General features: G+C 40.4%; 1 protein-coding gene and 1 pseudogene across 4 annotated transcripts; both read right to left on the bottom strand.

Annotated features, from left to right (window-relative positions):
* Positions 1–7753: 7753 nt before the first annotated feature.
* LOC137713257 (probable methyltransferase PMT18) lies at positions 7754–14434 on the bottom strand (annotated as a pseudogene).
* A 2318-nt stretch (positions 14435–16752) lies between these two features.
* Positions 16753–20820, bottom strand: LOC137712532 (probable methyltransferase PMT18). Of its 4 annotated transcripts, none has more exons than XM_068451611.1 (7): positions 20083–20820; positions 18929–19631; positions 18618–18828; positions 18021–18318; positions 17453–17917; positions 17131–17371; positions 16753–17004 (listed from the first exon to the last, which is right to left on the bottom strand). In XM_068451611.1, the coding sequence occupies exons 2-6, from the start codon at positions 19619–19621 to the stop codon at positions 17146–17148; spliced, it is 1893 nt and encodes a 630-aa protein (XP_068307712.1). In that variant the 5' UTR covers positions 19622–19631; positions 20083–20820; the 3' UTR covers positions 16753–17004; positions 17131–17145. The 4 variants fall into 4 exon arrangements, with proteins under 4 accessions (XP_068307712.1, XP_068307711.1, XP_068307709.1 ...); XM_068451610.1 differs by having other exon boundaries at positions 16753–17371; positions 20083–20311; positions 20383–20817; XM_068451608.1 differs by having other exon boundaries at positions 16753–17371; positions 20083–20817.
* Positions 20821–22654: the final 1834 nt, after the last annotated feature.

The raw sequence follows: 22654 nt of genomic DNA, 5'->3' as shown, positions 1-22654 counted from the left end.
AGCAACTGGAAATCAATTTGTATGCAAGTGTGTCATGTGTGAAGAAAGACCCTCTAACTAGCTTATCACCCATAGTTTTCCCTAATTTCGTCCAAAGTTGTTTAAGTCTTTAAATCTATTTGTTTTTACTTTAATTTCGTCCAAATCAATCTCCCCTTTAATTAAGTGTGTTAGATTAGTTAGAAACGTGTTCAAATCTGTCCAATTTAATGTTTTGAGTCTTAATAGTCTAAAATTCGTCCAAATAACTTCTTAGAGTCTGTTTCGAGTCAATTTAACTTAGTTTGTGTGTTTTGAGTCTTTTTAGTTTGTTTTGAGTCATATAAGTCTAGTTAAGTATTTTTAAGTTTGGTTTTGTGTTTTTAAGTCAGTTTAGAATAGATTAGCATCATTTCTAATCCCTGGCCTAAAACGATCCCTACTTTCATATACTACAATAATAGGGTTTTAATTTGAGTGTTAGAATATTTCACATCAAAGAGCAGCCGAGACTAGTAGGTCACGACCGGGAGCAGCCGAGAGCTTCGTTACCCTAACAAAGGCAAATTCAGGAAGAGGTAGAGAGGCTCTTAAACTAGCGATTGCGCGATTTCTAATGCAACAAGGTCACTGACGAGGCACTACTACGGGACATGACCAACATAAGCAAGTCACCCTTCACGGACGAGATTAAGCAAGCAGAGCCTCCACGCAAGTTCAGCATTCCGCATTTCGCATCTTTCAAAGGGGATGAAGACCTGGAGAAACAGCTAAAGCACTATCGAAATGCAATGATCCTCTATCGGAACAACGCCGCTCTCATGTGCAAGATATTCGCCATCACTCTACAAAGCGAGGCGCAAGATTGATTCCACACCCTGCTGCCACAATCCATCGGAAGTTTCGACGAACTTTTTTTGGTTTTCACCAAAGAATATTCATCATGTCGCTCGATCAAGAAGAAGTTCAACCACTTGTTCAACGTTAAGAAGAACCCAAATGAATCGTTTCACAACTATATGAAGAAGTTCAAAGCAGAGAAGGCAAAGATAATTGGATGCAACGACTTGATAGCTAGTTCAACCTTCCAAAAATGACTCTCAATAGACCACCGGCTGTTCGGAGAATTGATCATGAAAGAAGATCTAACTATGGCAGACTCTTTCACTTTGGTAGAAAAACATGCACTTTGGGACGAGGCTCGCCGATGCACATTCAAGGCAAATCCGAGCGATCTTAAATATAAAGTCCCCCACTAATCTGAAGCATCAATAAGCTCTACCTTCATACGAGAAGAGTTGGGGGCCCAACTACCTGTATTTCACAGTTCAAAAGCTTTCCTCGATGCGGAAACCAGCTACCAAAAATTTAAAAGCTAACTTTGGCTATAATTGTTGCAACCCGGAAGCTCAAGTTGTACATTCAGATGCACACAGTCATCTTCATAATGCATTATTCCGCCCAATCGAGACACAGACAATGGTCATGCAAAGTTTTTGGACAAACGCAACAACTCAGCCCAAAAGGCACACCAATGGCAGACGAACACTAGAAGGACACTAGGAAGCAAGTTTTTTCCTTGTCGTCCCAGAAGATTCTACATAGGAGCAACATGTATTGGTAGTTGAGCACCACCTTCTGCTACACGTCGCACGGCCCCAACTGACCTTTGCTCCATAATTCAACTTTAGAACGACCCGATACCGACAGTTGAGCATCTTCTGCAACGTGTAACATGGCCTCAGCTCCACAGCTCCCTATCGTGCATTCACGCCTAGCTTAGGCGACGCAACAGAGCCACCCAACGACGCTCCGGAGGCAGCCGAGCACACCCTAGCCACACCTGCTTCACCCGATGAAGATTTCTGGCATTTGCACGTTGGCGATGCATCCAACTACAAGGGCTTAGAAGCAAGCGTGGCCCCTTATCACGCCCAAATGGTTCAATGCTTGAGTAGGCAATCACTCTAGGTTTCAAAGCATCCAAAAACAAAGCAGAGTACAAAGCCCTACTAATAGGCCTCCGAATGGCAAAAGACTTGACGGTGAAAAAGCTTGCAATTCATTCCAATTCCCAGCTAATCACCAGCCAGATTATTGGGGAGTACATGGCAACACATTTAAGGATGGCACAATACTTAGAGAAAGTACGCAAGCAACTTGAGGCATTTCAGACTTACACCCTCACTCAAGTTCTACGGGTAGACAACGCCCACGTGGACGCACTAGCCTGTCTAGGCTCCGCCCTTGACCACCAACTCAAACGCTCTATCTCGATGGAGTATCTAGACAAACCAAGCATAGAAGCGAAGTCGGCAGCCGAAGTGTAACTCCAAACTGGCAAAGTTCTATTATAGACTACTTGTCAATGGCACACTCCTCACGGAAATGTTGGAGTCTAAAATAAAGGCAACACGCTACATGTGGAACGGCATTCTTGCCCAAAAATCCCACACTATACCACATCTCCGCTGCCTAGTGCCTCCCCGATGACCTAAAGATTCTAAGCTTAATCCACGAAAGCGTTTTTGGAAATCACTACGGAGGTCGATCCTTAGTGCAGAAGGCTCTTAACGCAGGCTACTACTGGCCTACCATGCATCAAGACGCTAAGGAGTTAGTGTCAAAGTGCGATCGATGCTAACGCTACAAGACAGTACCAGTACTGCCTGCCAGCGAGCTATACCTATAGACGAATCCTTGGCCGCTCATGCAGTAGGCAATCAACTTAGTAAGGCCAATGCCGCCCACTACTGGGGGAAGAGGCATGATGATCGTGGCAACTGATTACTTTACAAAATAGGTAGAAGCAGAGCACATGGCAACCACGACTTATGCTGGCATAGAGCGCTTTATATGAAGGAATAGTATTTGCCGATTTGGCATCCCCAATCCATTGTCATCGACAACAGCTCGTAATTCGTGGGCAAAGATTTGGCGAAGTTCTTCCAAAAGTATGGCATCAAGTAGCACATATCTACGTCGAGATATCCTCAAGGCAATGGATAGGCCGAAACATCCAACAAGACGATTCTCAACTGCCTCAAGAAATCCCTCTTCGATAAGAAGGGAAAGTGGCCAGATGAACTCCCCGAATGTCTATGGACATGTCGCACAATCAAATGACTAGCCACCGGTGAAACTTATTTCTCTTTAGCATTTGGTTCAGAAGTAATCATTTATCCCAAAATGTCATTGTGCCAAATATCAGCACTCTACTACCAAGTATTAAGCAGAATAGTAAGGAGATGGCCATAAGCTTAGATCTGGCAAAAGAGAAGCGCAAACAGACCATCACCCGCATCGCAGCCTACCATCAGCAATTCCTCTCCAACTATAACAAAAGGGCCAAGATCCGGCAGTTCCAACTCGGAGATCTAGTCCTAAGAAAAACCTTTATCACTGCCTCCAAAGAATACTCCAAAAAGATGGATCCCATATGGGAAGGTCCGTACAAGATCAGCAAAGTCGGCGGCAAAGATAGTTACACCCTTGCCACCATGAAAGAAAAAAGAGATTGAAAAGCTAGTGTAACGCTTACTACCTGAGGAAGTACCATGTGTAACCTCCCACCACATCAAAGCCCGAAGACTCAAGCAGCTCGACGTGCACCACCTTGCAAGCTGAGGACTATCCAGTTGTTATGCAGATCCTACCTTACAACAAAGTTCTTGTTTGTTTCATTTGTTTTTCAATGAGGAATTCAGAAGTAATCTACAACTTTGCTCGACTGCATGCTTATAACAACTGATCACTCTTGCACTTTAAAAGAAGACCGCACATTTCTTAAGAACTCATAGCAGATATTGTGCCCTCTGAGGGACCAACCATGCTCTCCAGTGCAAGAAGGTAAACTAATTCCCCGACACCCACATAGGTCTGCTCTCCAAGGCGAGAAGATAAACTCATGATAGCTTGCATCGGGATTCCTAGAAGTAGGCACAATGGTCTTTTTCAAGGCCTAGCTAACTAAAGGATTTTAAGTCTCTTGGCCTAATCCACAAGGAATCGGGCCTCAGAGACGGAAAAGACACATTACGCAATACACCATATAGATGACTGCCTTAAAACCCTAAAGCTGCTACTAAGTGCACTAAGGTAGCCTACGATTTTTGGAAGACTGCCAACGGTTTGCCCTTCGAGCAGTAAAGCCGCACTAGACTTATACAACTGCACATTCTTGTGAAAGTTTAAACAAGCTAGCGTGCATATACGAAGCTTTATCCACTACCGATATGTTACGCAGTCGATAAGCTTCACCTTTACTAAGCGCGGAATAATCAATTAGATGTACACTAATTCCTAAAGTATTGTGATACTTGTTATGCAACCCACGAAATTGGCTATATAAAGAGCAATGAGTTATCTCAAACCTTTACTTACGAAATTGCATACAACCACGACCTTTATTTACGAAAGGTTGGCGAATTTCATGACCCAAAAATCTTTAGTATATTGTGATGCAGGCCACACAGCTTAAAGGATTAAAGAAAGCCAACGTTAACAACCAAGTGGTCATGCGAACTCGTCTGCTTCTGTAAGTAAGGCGTCCGACTGCCGACCCTATGGTTAACAACCTTGCAAAAGTTCTACATTAATACCTACAACTGCATAGGCTACGCGGGCCTGTCTGCTTATAGAAAAGCAGCACGTCTGCAGCTAGTCTAAAAATCAAAGGTTGGGCGTAAACAAAATAAGCGAAAATGAAGAAAAGCGAAAGAAACAAGTTTATTAAATTTTCTAGCAAATTTGATAAACGACTAGCGAAGGTCGAAGGAGTTCAAGCAAAACAAGAGCAACAAGGAAAACAAAGAAAATCCTAAAAGCTATGTAGAATACTACCTTCAGCAGCTTGGACATTCCACGACTACTTGGCCGCCACACCTTCAACAGCAGCAACACTCCCAGTGGAAGGATTATCCGATGTTTCTCCCCTGGCTACTCCAGCTTGGAGATCAACCTTTTCGACTACTTCACCAATGGAGGCCTCAAAAGTAAAGGCAAGCAAGTCTTCCGTAAAAATAGAGAAGGTTTCAAAGTCTCTCCCAACAAACTCGAAGTCAGGCGGCCTACCAAAGAGATGATCTACGTAACCTAGCTTGTAAAAATTAGCCTGACCCTGAATAATCGGAGCCTTGAGCCCAGCCTTCTCACCTTTCAGTTGCCTATTCTCCTCGAGCATACCAACACGGATGCGCTGCAGCTCATCCTCTTTTTTCTTCAAACTTTCATTGATCTTCAGCGTACTTTGGAGTTCCAACACTTGGGGGCATGACAGAACTTCTCAGTAGCAATCAACTTTTGGTTATAAGCAGCAATCAATTCTTCATGCTTTGCATAAGCTTGGGAATGAAGCTCAGAAATAGCACGCTTAAGATCTTGAATCTGTGGTATGTGACATCTAATCTCATTCTTTGCACTTTCACACTTAACTTAGATCATGTCAAGCCTAGTCTTCAAGTTAACAATCTCTTGGCGAGCGGTCTCAAGCTACAGAAAAGTGGGGGCAAATACCCCTTCAAAGCGACGAACTCAGATTCCAACCTCTTGATCTTCTCGGTAGAAGAATAAGCTTCAGCTGCCATAGCCTTTACCACCTCTTTGGCAACCTTGGTATCCTCTTGGTTAAGGGACATAGACTCGGCTGCCAGAATAGCCATCTTCTCCATCATTGCAAGTAGATCAGTCTTCATATACTCAGTCGTATGCTTCACAAATGAACTTGAGCAAACAATTTTTCTAACGTCATCGACAAACTTGGCACAAGCGTTCATGTCTTCAAGCAGATTTGGTTTGAAAAGTGCAAAGATCTCAGTTGCCTCCCTAGAAGCAGGCTTAGTGGATTTCTCATAGGTACCCACGCGAGCAGTCTCAGCAACAAGGGGAGTAGGCCTTGGCGCCACTTTAGTAACAGAGTCCACCTTATCACTCTTCATAGTAGCAAGTCTCTCCAAAAGTGAACCACACTTAGCCCTCGACGGACGTTTTGGCACAAATTTTGGCATTAGGGGCATGACAAAACTTCTACGCTAAGCAATCATGTCAGTAATTGTACTAGCCACCTTTGTCACTGCAAGCGTCACTGGCTCAAATATAACAACCTCATCTTTCTTCCCCTTGGAAGAAGTTAAGTCAATCACAAACTTATCAGCAGCAGTCGGACCCTCACGAGCAACGAAGGAAGTCTTTAATCGTCGATTGTCATTTACGTTTTATTCTTCTTACTGAATTTCATTTTTTTAATTTCCTTTTTTGAAAACATAATCATCTGGCGGATGTAAGAAGATGAATGGTTCAGATTTTTGATATCATGTTTTGATATTCACGATTAACTGAAATATGAGTCGATGTCATATAGTTTGTATAAACTTTATAAACATCAAGCAATATTTTCACTAACTGTAAAACTCTGAATATAATATCAACGATCCAAACCGTTCATGTTTTCAAAAAATAAAATATGAAAAAATAAAAATTTGATGACAATGAAGCGTAAATGTAAACAACAATCAATAGTTAAATTTTGATTTATGATTTATATGATTATAGTGGTGAATTTCGAAGTTAAGCTCTTCGTGAAAGTTGTAAAGCTTGTCATTATGAGCGTTTATATATTTTTTCTATATTTTTTACACTTCTACATTAGTTAAAAACTATTAAAGACTTTACTTAATTAATTAAGCTATTAATTAATTTATACCCATTTTGTTTCAAAAGCAATAGATGCTAGAGATTCAAATTCAATAAACCTTAGTGATGAGGAGTCCATGGAGATTATAATGGGAACAGAACGAGATCTTGAAAACGAAAGTATAGATAATACAAATACGAGTCTTGCAAAGAAAAAGGCTAGAGCAATCAATTTAGGTAAGTGAAAATATACTTAAAAGAAAATTGCGTTTTTATGTTTTAGATGTGACAATATGATATTTATATATTTATTTAGTATTATGTTTTTCATTTGATTATTTATTGGTTTAAAATATATTTTCCTTAACGGGTAACGGGTCGGGTCATATTACCTGTTAATATTACCGGGTCGATTTCGGGTTGGATCATTTTACCCATTTATTTTAATGGGTGTTTCACGACACGACTCGTTAAAATATCGAGTATAACACGAAAACGACATGAACACGGAAAACATGACACAAATGCCAGGTCTATCTCCAATGGAATAGACAAATAAGTAGCCAACCTCGTTTTTATGGTCTGTATAGGCAAAATCAAGCTCCAATTAAGTAGACAAACTTTGACTACCGTCAAAGCAGGCAACATTACCTACAGACTACAATATCATATGTAAGAAAATTGGAACCCACATCCATTTTTATAATAAGGTACTTTTACGTGGAGAACGATAACAAAACTCAAAGATAAAAGTAAAGGAAGATTATTCAAATTAATTTTAATACATGAAGCTTCAACAGGATGGATTACCTAACTCCTAAACCAGTAAAACTTAATCACTAACCATAACACTTGTTGCTAAATATCTTCACAACTAAAAACTGACTAGGTGTCAGTTTAGCGACACTTTTTCTCCCAATATTGAAAGAGATCTCACGTTCAAAACCTCCTCCAAATTGATCAAAGAAGAAACTATCCAATTTCCCACTTGGAAGCAAATTATACTGTTTTTACAAAATCCCACAGCAAAACATTGATGATGCACCAAGAGAAGAGAGGTTACAAAAAAAGTTCAAAAAAAAAGAAGAAGAAAAAAGTAGAATTGCAAGCAAAAGGGAAAGAAGAATACACTACTACATCTCTACTAGCTTTCCTTTTTTTCTTCACCAGTTCAGTAAGTTTTCGTTGCAAGAAGAATTTTCTCTGGGTTAAAAGGCTCTCGTGATCCATAATTTGGCTCTTCCACCTCATTCCGTTGGTAATTGCCTTTATTTTCACTAGGATCTCTACTGTATCCCTAAACACAACTGTTCCTTCCAGCCTCATAATCCTATCCATCTCCAGCAAAATGAGTGTTCTGTCACACCAGCAATGTACAAGCTACATTAGGCCTCAAAGTTGCGAAATTCGAGTACCAAGTGCAAATTATCGCGGAATGAGTTTTTACCTGTCCTGATATATGCTGAAGACTCCACCACCGTGGATGAGATCGTATGTTCTAGGATACGTTGAGAAAGCCTCACACCAGTCCTGGTATGTTCCAATAAAACCACGTTCGTAAATCATACCAAGAGTGTCCTGGTTTAAGTTGGCAAGGTTCATAACCCACACTGGATATTTACTGGATATTTTGACAATGCTGCAGCAAATCCACCGAGGTAAGCATTCATGTCCATCACATTCCGATATCTTCCTTTGGAAATTGGTACGATCCTCTTGTAATGTGTTAACTTTTGGATTCTCATTATCTTTCTCTACAAGGATACAAGGATTTATATACATGACTTCAAGTATCAAGATCAAATCACCCTAAATTAAGGGATACAAGTGTGTAGGTAGGACGGCTTGTACTTTGTAGGTAGGACGGCTTATGACTACTAAGTAGGACGGCTTATAGGACGGCTTATACTTTGTGTGTAGGACGGCTTATAGGACGGCTTATACTTTGTAGGTAGGACGGCTTATAGGACGGCTTGTACTTTGTAGGTAGGACGGCTTATGACTACTAACAACCTTATCAACATCCCCCCGCAAACTTGACTCCGGGGAGGAGACAAAGTTTGAACACAGAGATCGAAAACGCGCCGTAGACAGCCCCTTTGTAAAGACATCTGCAAGCTGCAATGTGGAAGGCAGAAACTGAACTCGATGAGTACCAGAAGCAACTCGTTCACAAACGAAATGATAGTCAAGGGCAATATGCTTAGTGCGAGCATGAAACACGGGGTTAGCAGCCATGTACGTTGCACTTAAGTTGTCACAATGCATCAAAACAGGAAGACGAACAGGCACCCGTAGTTCATGTAGTAAACTGAGGATCCAAATGGTATCGGCACAAGCAAAGGCAAGAGCCCTATACTCCGCTTCAGCACTAGAGCGAGACACTGTCCGTTGCTTCTTGGCACACCAAGAAATTAAATTATTCCCCAAGTAAACACAAAAACCAGTTGTAGAACGGCGGGTGTCTGGACACCCCGCCCAATCCGCATCCGAATAGGCAGCAAGCTGAAATGGTTGAGCAGAGGGTGTGAACGTAATTCCCATGCCCAAAGTCCCTTTAAGATATCGCAAGATACGTTTAACAGCATCCATATGGTCAGTGGTAGGACGTCCCATAAATTGAGCAACAGTTTGCACCGCAAAGGAGATGTCAGGACGCGTTAACGTGAGATACTGAAGTGAGCCCACAATTTGTCTATAAAGGGATGCATCTGGAAGAGGTGAACCTGAGGTAGCAGATAAAGAAGTCTTGGCAGCAACTGGAGTAGGGCATGGTTTACACTCAAGCATATTACTACGTTTCAAAATATCAAGAGTATATTTGTTTTGTGTCAACCGGAGGCCAGAAGATAGATGGGAGACTTCGACACCCAAGAAATAGTGTAAACGCCCAAGGTCTTTAAGTTCAAACTCCTTACCCAAAACTGCAATAAAGGTTTGAAGTAGAGAAGAAGCATTACCCATCAACACTATGTCATCAACATAGAGAAGAAAAATCAAAATTGTAGAACCCTGATGAAAAGTGAACATGGAGCTATCCGCCCTACTTTGAACAAATCCAGAATGGACAAGGAAAGCACTGAGGCGTTGAAACCAAGCACGTGGTGCTTGTTTAAGACCATAGAGTGCCTTGTGCAATTTACACACATAATTAGGGCGAGTGGGATCAACGAAACCTGGCGGCTGCTGCATATAAACCTCCTCCATAAGAGAGCCATGAAGAAAAGCATTCTTCACATCAAGTTGATAAAGAGGCCACCCAAAGTGCACTGCTAAACTCAAAAATGTGCGAATCGTCGTAGGTTTAACCACGGGACTAAAAGTTTCTGAATAATCAACACCGGCTTGTTGGTGAAACCCCTTGGCGACAAGACGCGCCTTATGACGTTCAATCGAGCCATCCGAATTTTGTTTCAACTTAAACACCCATTTACAACCGACGATGTTGGCACGAGGAACCGGAGGAACCAAAGACCACGTACGTTGTTTTAATAAAGCATTGAATTCATCTGACATCGCATGTCTCCATTCAGGGGACCTAGATGCTTGGCTGTAACATGTAGGTTCAGAATCTTCCCCAACCAAAGCAATGAAGGCGTGAGGAATGGGATGGCGCGATGCAAAGTAAGACCGAGCTTTGGGTTTAAAGATACCCGATTTGGAGCGAGTTTGAGGTCCAATATATGGAACTGGGGCAGTAACAATAGCTTGAGATGGCTCGCTAGCTGACAGGAGTAAGCTACCAGATGCAGGTGGAGCTGTGACGCCAGGACCAGAGGGAGGCACAACACCATGTCCAGTACCAGAATCTGAAGCAGCTGCTGCAGAGAGAGGAGCAACAAGTGGTTGCAGAGAACTAGTAGATGGCGGTGTAGGCAGAGTTTGCGTCTTAGAGGGCAGCGAGTAAGGTGCATGAATAATTGGCACAAATGCAAAGTCTGATGGTGGCATCGTGGAAGAAGCAGCAAGAGCACCATAAGGATAGGAGTCCTCATTAAAAATAACATGACGAGAGAGATATACTCGGCCAGTCGGAGGGTGAAGACATCGATAACCCTTGTATTGGTCACTGTAGCCAAGAAAAACACAAGCCAAAGATCTAGGTTGTAGTTTATTAGTCATATAATCACCAAGATACGGAAAGCAAGCACAACCAAAAGTTCGGAAAGCCATATAATCTGGAGACCGTCCAAATAGCATTTGGAATGGAGAGGCCCACTTAAGAACATGAGAGGGTAACCGATTCAAAACATAAACAGCGGTGCAAAGTGCCTCAGCCCAAAATTTAGGAGGAAGATTGGCAGCAAGTAACAATGTGCGTCCCATTTCAGAAATATGACGGTGTTTGCGTTCAGCAAGGCCGTTTTGTTGTGGGGTATGCGGACAAGAAAATCTGTGGTGAATCCCTTTTTGCGCACACAAGGTCCGAAACGATAAATTATCATACTCCTTACCCCCATCACTTTGGAAGATTTTAACCATGGTCGAAAATTGATTATAAATAAGAGTGAGAAAAGTATTAAAGTGAGTAAAAACCTCTGACTTATTACGCATGGGATAAATCCATGTATACCGTGTGTAGTCATCGGTAAACAAGACATAATAACGAAAACCGGAGACTGACAAAATAGGAGACATCCAAACATCAAAATGAATTAATTCAAAAGGAGACTTAGCATAATGTTCAGAAGAATGAAATGACAGACGATGGGATTTAGCCAACGCACAATGATTACAAATTTTTTTATTTGAAATTGAAAAAGACGAGCCTAATACATCACTAGAGGCTAATACACTAAGAACTTGACGAGATGGATGCCCAAGACGACGATGCCAAAGTGATGACGACGCTAAAACGGAAACAAAAGCACGTTTGGGAGCTGACCAATTCCTAGAGGCAAGACCAAGCTTAATGGGATAGAGGCCATCCTCACATGGGCCCTGAAAAAGAACAACACCGGTTTTTAAATCACGGATGACAAAACCCCAAGGAAAGAACGTTAAACTAACAAGATTATCACGTGTAAACTTAGCAACCGACAATAAATTCTTTTTAATTGCTGGAACATGTAAAACTTGGGATAATCGAAAAATAAACGACCCAGACTCAAATGAAATATTACCAGTGTGCGCAATAGGGAGGGCCTCACCACTACCAACAACCACCTTGTCATGAGAACCATACCCAGTAGCCGAAGTCATTGTTCGAGCATCACTCATCATATGATGAGTAGCCCCAGTATCAGGATACCATGTTGGATCAGAGGGAGAAGCAAGATGCATACCAGCAAAGGCACGAGAGATATCATCATTTGAACGAGTAGCTTGAGGACACAATGCAGCAATGTGGCCAAATTGGTTGCAGGCCCAACACTGAGGACCACGATTGACAGGAGCAGGTCCAAGAATACCAAGGCGTTGTTGTACAGCACCACGTTGACCATATCGCCCAACACCTCCATGTTGATTCGATCGGCCACCACTAAGGGTACGGGGAAACCGATTGCCACCAGAAGCACCATTGGGGCGAGAAGAAGAGTGACCACCGCGTCCATTAGATGAACCACCAACCGTATGACGGGCAGAATAGAAAGCAGAATGGGATGATGCAGCAACCTGTTTCATGGCGTGCTTGGACTCAAAGACTAGGAGACGGGTACGCAGATCATTAAAGGATGGCAGAGGTGGAAAATTGGTCAGGGCCAAGACAAGCATTTCATATTCAGGCCCCAAGCCGTTAAGCACATACGTAACCAAATCATCATTCTGAACAGGTTGACCAATGGAGGCCAATTGATCTGCCAAATGCTTGGCCAGACCCAAGTATTCTGCAATTGTTTGGTTCCCTTTCTGAAGAGAAAGCAACTGAAACCGATTATGGGTAGAATTGGCAAGGGATTGTTGAGAAAAATTCTGACGAAGATGCTCCCATATCTCACGAGAAGTGGACAGCCCAACAGTCAAAGAAAGAACGGGCTCAGTAAGCGTAGCACGTAGCAGGCTCACAAGTGTCTGATCAGTTTGGTACCACACAAGGTAATCGGGATTAGGAGTCGTAGTGACCACAGGAGGAACCACCGTAGAAGTAACATCAGAATCAACAGAAGCAATGGGGGAGGCAGCAGGCGCAGGGGTGGTGATAAAGAGAGGAGGACAGGGGTGAGTTCCATCAACAAAACGCCAAAGATTTTGGCCAATCAGAAAAGGCTTAACCTGACTTTCCCAAGGAAGATAGTTGGTTTCAGAAAGCTTAACGGAAACGAGGGTAGAGATATTGGGGATTGAAAATGTGGAAGATGAAGTTGCGGAAGCCATGAAAAAAAAGAGGATCAGAGGCTCAATACCATGTTAACTTTTGGATTCTCATTATCTTTCTCTACAAGGATACAAGGATTTATATACATGACTTCAAGTATCAAGATCAAATCACCCTAAATTAAGGGATACAAGTGTGTAGGTAGGACGGCTTATAGGACGGCTTATAGGACGGCTTGTACTTTGTAGGTAGGACGGCTTATGACTACTAAGTAGGACGGCTTATAGGACGGCTTATACTTTGTGTGTAGGACGGCTTATAGGACGGCTTATACTTTGTAGGTAGGACGGCTTATAGGACGGCTTGTACTTTGTAGGTAGGACGGCTTATGACTACTAACAACCTTATCAACATAATGATACACCCTTTCCTTCCACGGTTGATTATCCTCGCGGAGTTTCTCAACCGTGATTCCTGGTATTGAACCACTGCTGATTCTAGGAGGGACAGCAAATGCACGTTCAGGCCAGTTCTCCAACGCCAGCAACGTCATACGGATCACTTGTCTCCGGTAGAGGAGTAATGCAACTCTCCATGTCTCTTTCCCTTTTAAGCACAAAACATGCCACATTAAGCAGAGTTAAGTACTGAAGAATTCGCATTCTAATAACCACCAGGCCTTAGAACTCTGTCCACTTCAATTAGATACATACCATCTGCAAAAATAGTCCAAAAATAAAATCCACATGCATTCAAAACCACATCATATGAAATTAGTGGTGAATTTTACTTCAACATTTTAAGCCTAAGCGTAGAAGATCCTCGCTAATTAGTATCTAATCCAATATTTAGATGAAGTTGTTAGGTGAAGAAGTTTGGTACATAAATACATACATATATACACACACACATGCCTATTTTGACGTATGCAGCTCCAAAAACTTCAAATCAAGTAATGAGAGATAGTTTAATATGTTGAAGCAAACTAGAAAGAAAGACAGAGACACTTTACCATAGTTCATCCAAGGGATCAAGCAGCGGGAACAGTGAGCTATATCGAAAGCCCTTGCAGGGTAGGGAAGCCTCTTCGAAGCCATAACACCAATCATAGCAGGAACTCCGCGCTCCAATGCAAACTGAACCTGCGCTGCATGCGAATCTCTCGGTGCAAAAGACATTGTCATGATGTCCCTCTTCAACAGGTACGCACCCCAACCGGCTACCTAAATACCGAAACAGGAAAGTGCATCAGAATTTACGAGCAATATAGGAGTGTGAATCAATTATACATATATACACATCTACGCACATATATGTGCTACTTACACCACAGCCGGTATCAATTGTGGTTCTGATGTTGCCCTTAGTGAGAGGAATGAGCGCGTTAATGTCATCTATGTACTCATCAGCTCCTCTCGGAAACATGGTACCTCGATGTGATTTGATCCCTTCAATCGAAACAATCAATCCCCTCCTCCAACTCCCGCGGTCCACCCAAAATGTTTATATAATTTTTACGGAGTTTATTGGTTTTTTGGTTTGGGGAACATGACCCAACTGGGGTGCCATTCCAGTACAATCAGGTCCAGGCTAAGCAAAGCCCTCTCATCATGTGGGCCTCCACCACTATATGTGATTGTTTGGGTCCATCATCTACTAATGAAGCTTGAAGCCTTGAAACAGAATCTTGAATAAATGAATAAATATTACTTCAACCACAAGTCTTGTAAGTTACATATTTAAAGTCTTAATATCTACTTAGGCTAATGGCTCCTAAAGTCAAATCTCGGATATTATAAGTTAACACTATTAACCATTAACCACATGATTCGGACGTGAATTAAGAGTTTGTTGAGAATGAATTTTACATTTATAGGATAATGGACCGTACGTAAACTTATAAAGGGTGTTTGTTTGTCTTCTTTCGGTCATCTCTAACCAAATGAGGGCCAAATGGCTCCTTTTAGCCATGTAGCCTTCGAAGAAATTAATATTTTAATGAACAGTGTCAGACTATATTTCTCACCATCTCCAACCGAGGGGCCAAAATATAGCCCTGTGACAAAAAATCATCTCCAACCGAGGGGGCCAAAGGGTCATAGGCCAAACATAATTTATTATTTAAATTTAAAGAGTACACCAACTAAATTTTGAAAACTATAACTTAAATTTAAAAACTACAACAACTTAAATTTAAAGTCTATAATCATCATCATCATCATCTGTCATTGTAGGATTATAGTCGAATGTAAACAACTCTTTCCGGGCCATAATTTATGTCTTACTCATTGGAGTGTAATCCGAAGTGTTCCTTTGCATGTTCCTATCATCCATCCCATCTTGAATTTGTTTTGCCCGTTACTCGTGCCTACGATTCCTTTCTTCCACAGCAAAGGAATTTTGGTCTATCATTAATTGCAATGAGGACGCCATTTCCTATTGAAAGGCGTAATCATCCTTTGCCTTGCCATTTTCCTTCAATTTTCAGGCCTTGTTTCATCTCATAACCCTAGGTATGGAACCTTCACCCGAAGACGGATTTTATACCCTTGTTTCTTGAATGGTAGGAGATCCATGTTCATCCCCAACTGCATTTGAGGATGCATTTCCGAACATCAGTATAGGACCAACTCTTTCTTTAGGTGGATCTTCAAATAGCATCCATCCTTTACAAATTTCCGAACAATTGTGATGATTAAAGGGTTTCAAGTTGTCCTCCATATACAATTCCTCAGCTTGGCATACCTAGAAAATATAATTACAAAAATTAAATGAAAATAATTTATGAAATTAAATGTAATATAATTAAATATTTAAAATAACTTGTGAAGACACCTACTTCATCGTAATAATTGGATCCACTTTTATGTCTGCTTTCGGCCTTTAACACTGCTTGATGTCATTTATTCAAACTTGGATGAAGATTTTTTTTTCCATCTTGAAGTACAACTCTTGTGGATTCGGGAATTTGGTGGAGTGGTGCCTTCGTAGAACTCATAGTACTTTTTGGACATACGAGTCCAAACACCTTCACTTGTTTGCGAACTCTCCCTCACACTATCTTCTGAGATCCATATATAAGCCCTGCAAAGAGTTTCATCTTCTTTTCGGGTCTAAGCCCTACCTTTCAACGCAGATCTGACCATTTGAAAATTATTGAAAAAACTGCAAGAAAGATTATTGGAAGAGGTAAGAAAATAGAATATGAAGAATTGAAATAAAATGAAGTAAGATAGTATAGAATGATGAAAATTATGTGAGAAATGGTGTAGGAATGGCTTAGATATTTATAGGAAAAAAAATAGGAATTTTTTAATATATATATATTTTTTTTTAATTTTGTCCGAAAAAAAAAAAATTTTCAAATCCAACGATCACCTGGCGTCATGCTGACGCCAGGTAGCCGTTGGATTCAAAAAGTGGGCCGACCCGAGGCAAGCTGGCTACCTCCTTTAGGGCAATCGATGGGCCAGATTTGGTATTTTTGGCCCGGTGGGGTCTACGAGCCCTTTGGATTAACCCTCAGTTGGAGACAATTTTCAGTTCATTTCTGGCTACTTTTGGCCCTATTGCCCTCTATCCGGCTCAGTTGGAGATGGTTGGAGATGGCCTTAGCTCTCACTGAATTGGATTGGATTAAAGATTTAGTGCAATCCATGTTTGTTTGCTTGTGGGACTAACATTTTGTTTTTTTTTTTTTGTTTGTTTGAACAACTGATATTATCTACACGAAGAGCAAGGAAGCGTGCTTAACCTCACAATAGACTATCAATAAAGTACTTTTATTATAATAAAATACTTTTACGTGGAGAAAATTGGATCCCACATCTCTTTTTATAATAAAGTACTTTTACGTGGACAAAGATAATAAAACTAAAAGATAAAAGTAAAGAGGAAGATTATTCAAATTAATTTTAACATTATGAAGCTTCAACAGACGGATTCCCCAACTCCTAAGCCAGTAAGGCTAATTACTAACCATAACACTTGTTGCTAAATATCTTCACAAGTAAAAACTGACTAGCTCTAAATTTAACGATACTTTTCCTCTCAATATTGAAAGAAATCTCAAGTTCAAATCCTCCACCGATTGATCAAAAGAAGAAACTATCCAATTTCCCACTTGGAAGCAGATTATACTGTTTTTACAAAATCCCAGAGCAAAACATTGATCATGCACCAAGAGGAGAGGTTAAGAACAAAAGTTAAAAAAAAATAAAAAGGAAGAAGAAATAGAATTGCAAGCAAAAGGGAAAGAAGAATACACTGCTACATCTCTACTAGCTTTCCTTCTTTTCTTCACCAGTCCAGTAAGTTTTCACTGCAAGAAGAATTTTCTCTGGGTTGAAAGGTCCGCTCTCGTGATCCATAATCTGGCTCTTCCACCTCATTCCGTCTGTAATTGCCTTTATCTTCACCAGGATCTCTACTGTATCCCTAAACACAACTGTTCCTTCCGGCCGCAGAATCCTATCCATCTCCAGCAAAATGAGTGTTATGTCACACCTGCAATGTACAAACCACATTAGGCCTCAAAGTCGCGAAATTCGAACACCAAGTGCAAATTATTGCAGAATGAGTTTTCACCTGTCCTGATATATGCTGAAGATCCCACCAGCATGGATGAGATCGTATGTTCTAGGGTACGTTGAGAAAGCCTCACACCAGTCCTGGTATGTTCCAATAAAACCCCGTTCGTAAATTACACCAAGGGTGTCCTGGTTTGAGTTGGCAGGGACGGTGTTCATAACCCACACTGGATATTTTGACAATGCTGCAGCAAATCCACCGAGGTAAGCATTCATGTCCATCACATTCCGATATCTTCCTTTGGAAATTGGTACAATCCTCTTGTAATGTACCACCCTTTCCTTCCACAGTTGATTATCCTCATGGAGTTTCTCAGCTGTGATTCCTGGTATTGAACCACTGCTGATTCTAGGAGGGACAGCAAATGCACGTTCAGGCCACTTCTCTAACGCCCCACCAGCAACGTCATTAGGATCGCTTGTCTCCGGTAGAGGAGTAATGCAACTCTCCATGTCTCTTTCCCTTTTAAGCACAAAACATGCCACATTAAGCAGAGTTAAGTACAGGAGAATTCGCATTCCAAATCAAATGAACAAAAACACGAATGAAGCACAGGGAGTAGTACCAAGCCATATCTGGATTGTCAGATTTGCATATATGTGGTGTTTTATACACGTTCCTGCTCTTAACGCATTCGACGTGATTGATAGGTTTTTGCCAGATTGCAAGATCATTCTTCTCGATCACCTTCTTCCAGCACAGGCGCTTTGCAACAGACTCAATAGAATCTTGCTCTTGCTTCAAATCCTCTTGAGTTCTCTCCCATCCCCTCCAGTGTTTTTTCCAGTTAATAGGCGGCCCGGAGAGAATCCAATAACCACCAGGCCTTAGAACTCTGTCCACTTCAATGAGATACATACCATCTGCAAAAATAGTCCAAAATAAAATCTACATGCATTCAAAACCACATCATATGAAATTAGCGGTGAATTTTACTTCAACATTTTAAGCCTAAGCGTAGTAGATCCTCACTAATTATTATCTAATCCAATATTTAGATGAAGTTGTTAGGTGAAGAGGTTTGAATAGATACATACATACATATATATACACACATACATGCATATTTTGAAGTATGAAGCTCCAAAAACTTCAACTCAAAGTAATGTGAGATAGTCTAATATGTTGAAGCAAACTAGAAAGAGAGACAGAGACACTTTACCATAGTTCATCCAAGGGATCAAGCAGCGGGAACAGTGAGCCATATCGAAAGCCCTTGCAGGGTAGGGAAGCCTCTTCGAAGCCATGACACCAATCATAGCGGGAACTCCACGCTCCAATGCAAACTGAACCTGCGCTGCATGCGAATCTCTCGGTGCAAAAGACATTGTCACGATGTCCCTCTTCAACAGGTAAGCACCCCAACTGGCTACCTAAATACGCAAAACAAGTGTATCAAAATTTACTAGCAATATAGGAGTGTGAATCAATTATACATATATACACATCTATGCACATATATGTGCTACTTACACCACAGCCGGTATCAATTGCAGTTCTGATGTTGCCCTTAGTTAAAGGAATGAGTGCGTTAATGTCATCTATGTACGCATCAGCGCCCCTCGGAAACATGGTACCTCCCCCGGGGAATCTAAACCTGTCACCCTCGACTTGAATCCAGTTCTGGACAGCTTTCTCAATGCTGAGTTCTCTATGGGGAATGTTGTCATACCAAGCAAAATCACGACTCTGAGGCCACTTGAAAGGAGTCTTATACTTTGGCGGAGCAGGAATAAGGCAAAGAAGTTGTTCTTCTTTGGTAGGGCAGTGCCTCTCTCTGTATTTCAACATTTTCCTGTCAAATTTCCTCCCCCTTCTTGGATCCTGGCATGGAGTGTACTCGCTGTAGGACATGTCACACGGTGAGAACCTTTGAACGGCCTCGGTTTTGTTGACGTCCACTTGATGATGGCTTTCGAAGTCCAAGCGAAGCGGTGATGATGATACGGGTGAGGAGGTTTTGTTCCCGGATTGAGATGACGTTTCATCACAACCAACCCTTTGGTAGAGCTTAGATCGATTGACAGGGGCAGAAGTGGTTTGCCAAGCTCCTAACATGTAACATGCTATGCAGAGCGCAAAAATCCCGAAGATCCAAGGGAGCCTCTTCTTCTTGGATTCTACGTGGTGGTGCTTTGGCGATCCACCACTAAAATCCCTGGCCATTTTATTCTTTCTGCAAAAAATTTCAATTCGAACGAAAACATCAAGAAATCAGAGTCCACCCAATGAAAATCTCAAGAATTTCACGCCTTTTTCACAAATCACAAGTCCCAACTTAATAACCATTTATAACTCATCAAGAGATTCAATCTTTATTCATAAATTATAAACACCACATAAAAAAAATAAAAAAAACATACATAAATCAGAACATTAAGATCACATGCTGTAACTATCAACCAAATAGGTAAGGACTCAATCTTTACTCATAAATCAGAAACCCCACACCGATAAAAACTTATATATCAACTTGGAAACAAAAATTAAGCAAAAATTGAAAATTTTCGCAAAGCAAGAACAAGATCCAATTACTTGGAAGGCTAAGAGATGCCATTAAACAAAACATAAACATAAATATTATGGAAATGGAAGGACAAAGAAAAGAAATGCAATGAGAAACGTACCTATTTCCAGCAACAGAAGTTTGAAGCTACAAATAAAACAAGGTACTCAGTACCCCACAGTTCTCTCAAAATCTTTAAAGAAACTCCACTGAAGTCTGAATCTTTCTTTTTTCCATTTTTTATTTATTCTTTGCTTGTTTCTTTTTCCCAAATTTTGTTATCCAAAAAAACACCACAAGCCCATCAAATCCACGGGAAGCAGCCAAAGGTTTGTACTCAGAAGCAGTATCTGCAAATGGGTAACTTGTACTTCTCCACAGAAAGAAAAAGCTTCTAAAGTAGAAAGTGCTTTTTTTTTACCAGATGTGATAACAATATCAGCCGGCTATCGCTGTGGACCTGTCTGACCTCCCCCAGTACAAATAATACCTCCAAAAGAACTTCACAACAGAAACCAAAAGGGTAATTTCAAGTGGTATTTGTTTAATCAGAAAGATTAAAAATTGGAAAGAGGAGGCAGAAAAGGTTATATAGTAAAGAGTATGAAACATGGAAGGAAAGAGGGCAACTTTAGAAGGGACCCCCACGAATACAGGAAGAGGGTAAGTGATGAATGGGGAGTGCAGGCAATAATCTTTGTTTGTTAATCATGTTTTGTTTATTTTTAATGAAATGGGGAAAGTGAAATAACAAGGAATTGCAGTGAGTGCAGAGAGATTTAGAGAGAGAAAGGGAGGATAGAGAGAGAGAGAGAGAGAGAGAGAGAGAGAGAGAGATGGAGGAGTTGTGATTGGGTGTTTGGTTGTTTGACCTAAAAATAGAGAGGAGTAGAGGAAACTGAGACTAGTGCGGCCTTCTCAGATGAGAGGGAGACTAACCAGCCTCAAATTGCTCCTCACCATCTCACTAAACCTGCATTTTTTTTTCAAATAATTTGTTAAGAAAAACAAAAGTAAAATATTTATATTTTTTTTGCAAGTGGTCATTTACAGGTGAAAAAATGTTAAGCCTTTACATAATAGTGTAAGTCTAAACTGTATCGATACCTAATCTAACATATAATCTAACAAAATTAATAGTTTGACAAAAAAAAAACTTTATATTTTCCATTTTTGTTTAATTTAATTACCAACTTTCTAAGTTACTATTTATAATAATCCAAACAACACTTAAAAACCAGTTTTCCAAAAAAAAACCACCACCTAAAAACCACTGACAGACTGACATAGGTGTTGCTTGTTTAAATTAATTCTGTGGTCCTATGAAAGTGCAAACATTTTTTTATGTTATTTTATGATTTCATTTGGTACATGGTTTATGATTTTTTCACATCCTTCTGTGCAATATGAACACAGTTTAATTTAATCTGGGGTTACATCAAATTTCTAAACACTCCAACCATTTCACATCCCAAATTCCCATTTGCGTCCTGAAAGAGAGATTCATTTGGCATCCCAATATGGTATTATATTTTTCATTTTCTTTGACAAGAAAAAAAATCCAATCTCGAAGCACCTAAACAATTTTTGAATAAGTAAAAACTTATAACCCAAGTGATTAAAAATATATATTTGCATCAGAAGAAGTTTAACTCCCGCATCTCCAATTGTCGTTTAATTCTAGCATCTCCAATTGTCGTTGTAGAGTAGCAGTCACGAGGGTTGCAAGGGTAGATAATGTTAAGAAAACTAAATTTGTAAACAAAAATTTGATAATTAAAGGATATGAAAGTTGATGATTGATTTATTACTTGCGCGTTGATAAACGTCTTTATTTCTATTGGTGATACATCATTTAGTTTGCAAATTTAGTCTCCCTAGCATTACTCTTTCTCAATAATTGGAGATTTGCACTCAAAATCGTCACACAATACAAAAAAACATGGACGTGCAAAAAACATAACACAATAAATAAGTAGGTGCAAATTGCAAAGAAATGATGGATTGATGACGCTAAGAGTATCTCCAAAGAAGATATCAAATATGGTATGTCGAAATTTTATTTGATGGCCAATGTGACAAATTAAATACAAGTGCTAAATTCTCTTCTTTTCCAATAAAGGTGTCAAATATTTATTTTATTATTTTATTGGGCCTAGAGTTACATTAACTATTAAAAAAATAATCAAAATTAGTTTTAGTTTTTATTCTATTGGTTGTAAATGGGACTCATGCATTAAAAATTAAATTTAATATATTTGACTCCTTCTTTGTTTGCTGTCAAAAAAAGCAGTTAGAAAACAAGGGAATTGGATCCTCTCCGAGGCAATGCCTCGGATCCTACTGACCGGACAATATGGGTTGTTGGATTTTGATCCAACGACTACAGTTATTATAACTTTTAGAGGGATCCCTGTTTGTAGCCGTTAGATCAAAATCCAATGGCCCATGTTGCCTAGTCAGTAGGATCCGGAGGCATTGCCTTGAAGATGATCCAATTCTGAAAACAAGGAGTCAAATGACTCGCATGCCACATCATATATGGCATATCCATTGAAGAACACTTAAATATCTTTTAATCATATTTGACATATTTGATATCTCATTTAAAGATGGTCTGAGAGCGACAAACAGTGAGCCAAATTTGCAAAAAGAAATCACGTGACACTAAGGTGGGGCAAGTATTTATGTTT

This window comes from Pyrus communis, chromosome 13 (genome assembly GCF_963583255.1).
Source record: "Pyrus communis chromosome 13, drPyrComm1.1, whole genome shotgun sequence".
NCBI lineage: Eukaryota > Viridiplantae > Streptophyta > Magnoliopsida > Rosales > Rosaceae > Pyrus > Pyrus communis.
The sequence above is the reverse complement of the archived record's forward strand: the minus strand, read 5'-3'. Positions and strand labels throughout refer to the sequence as shown.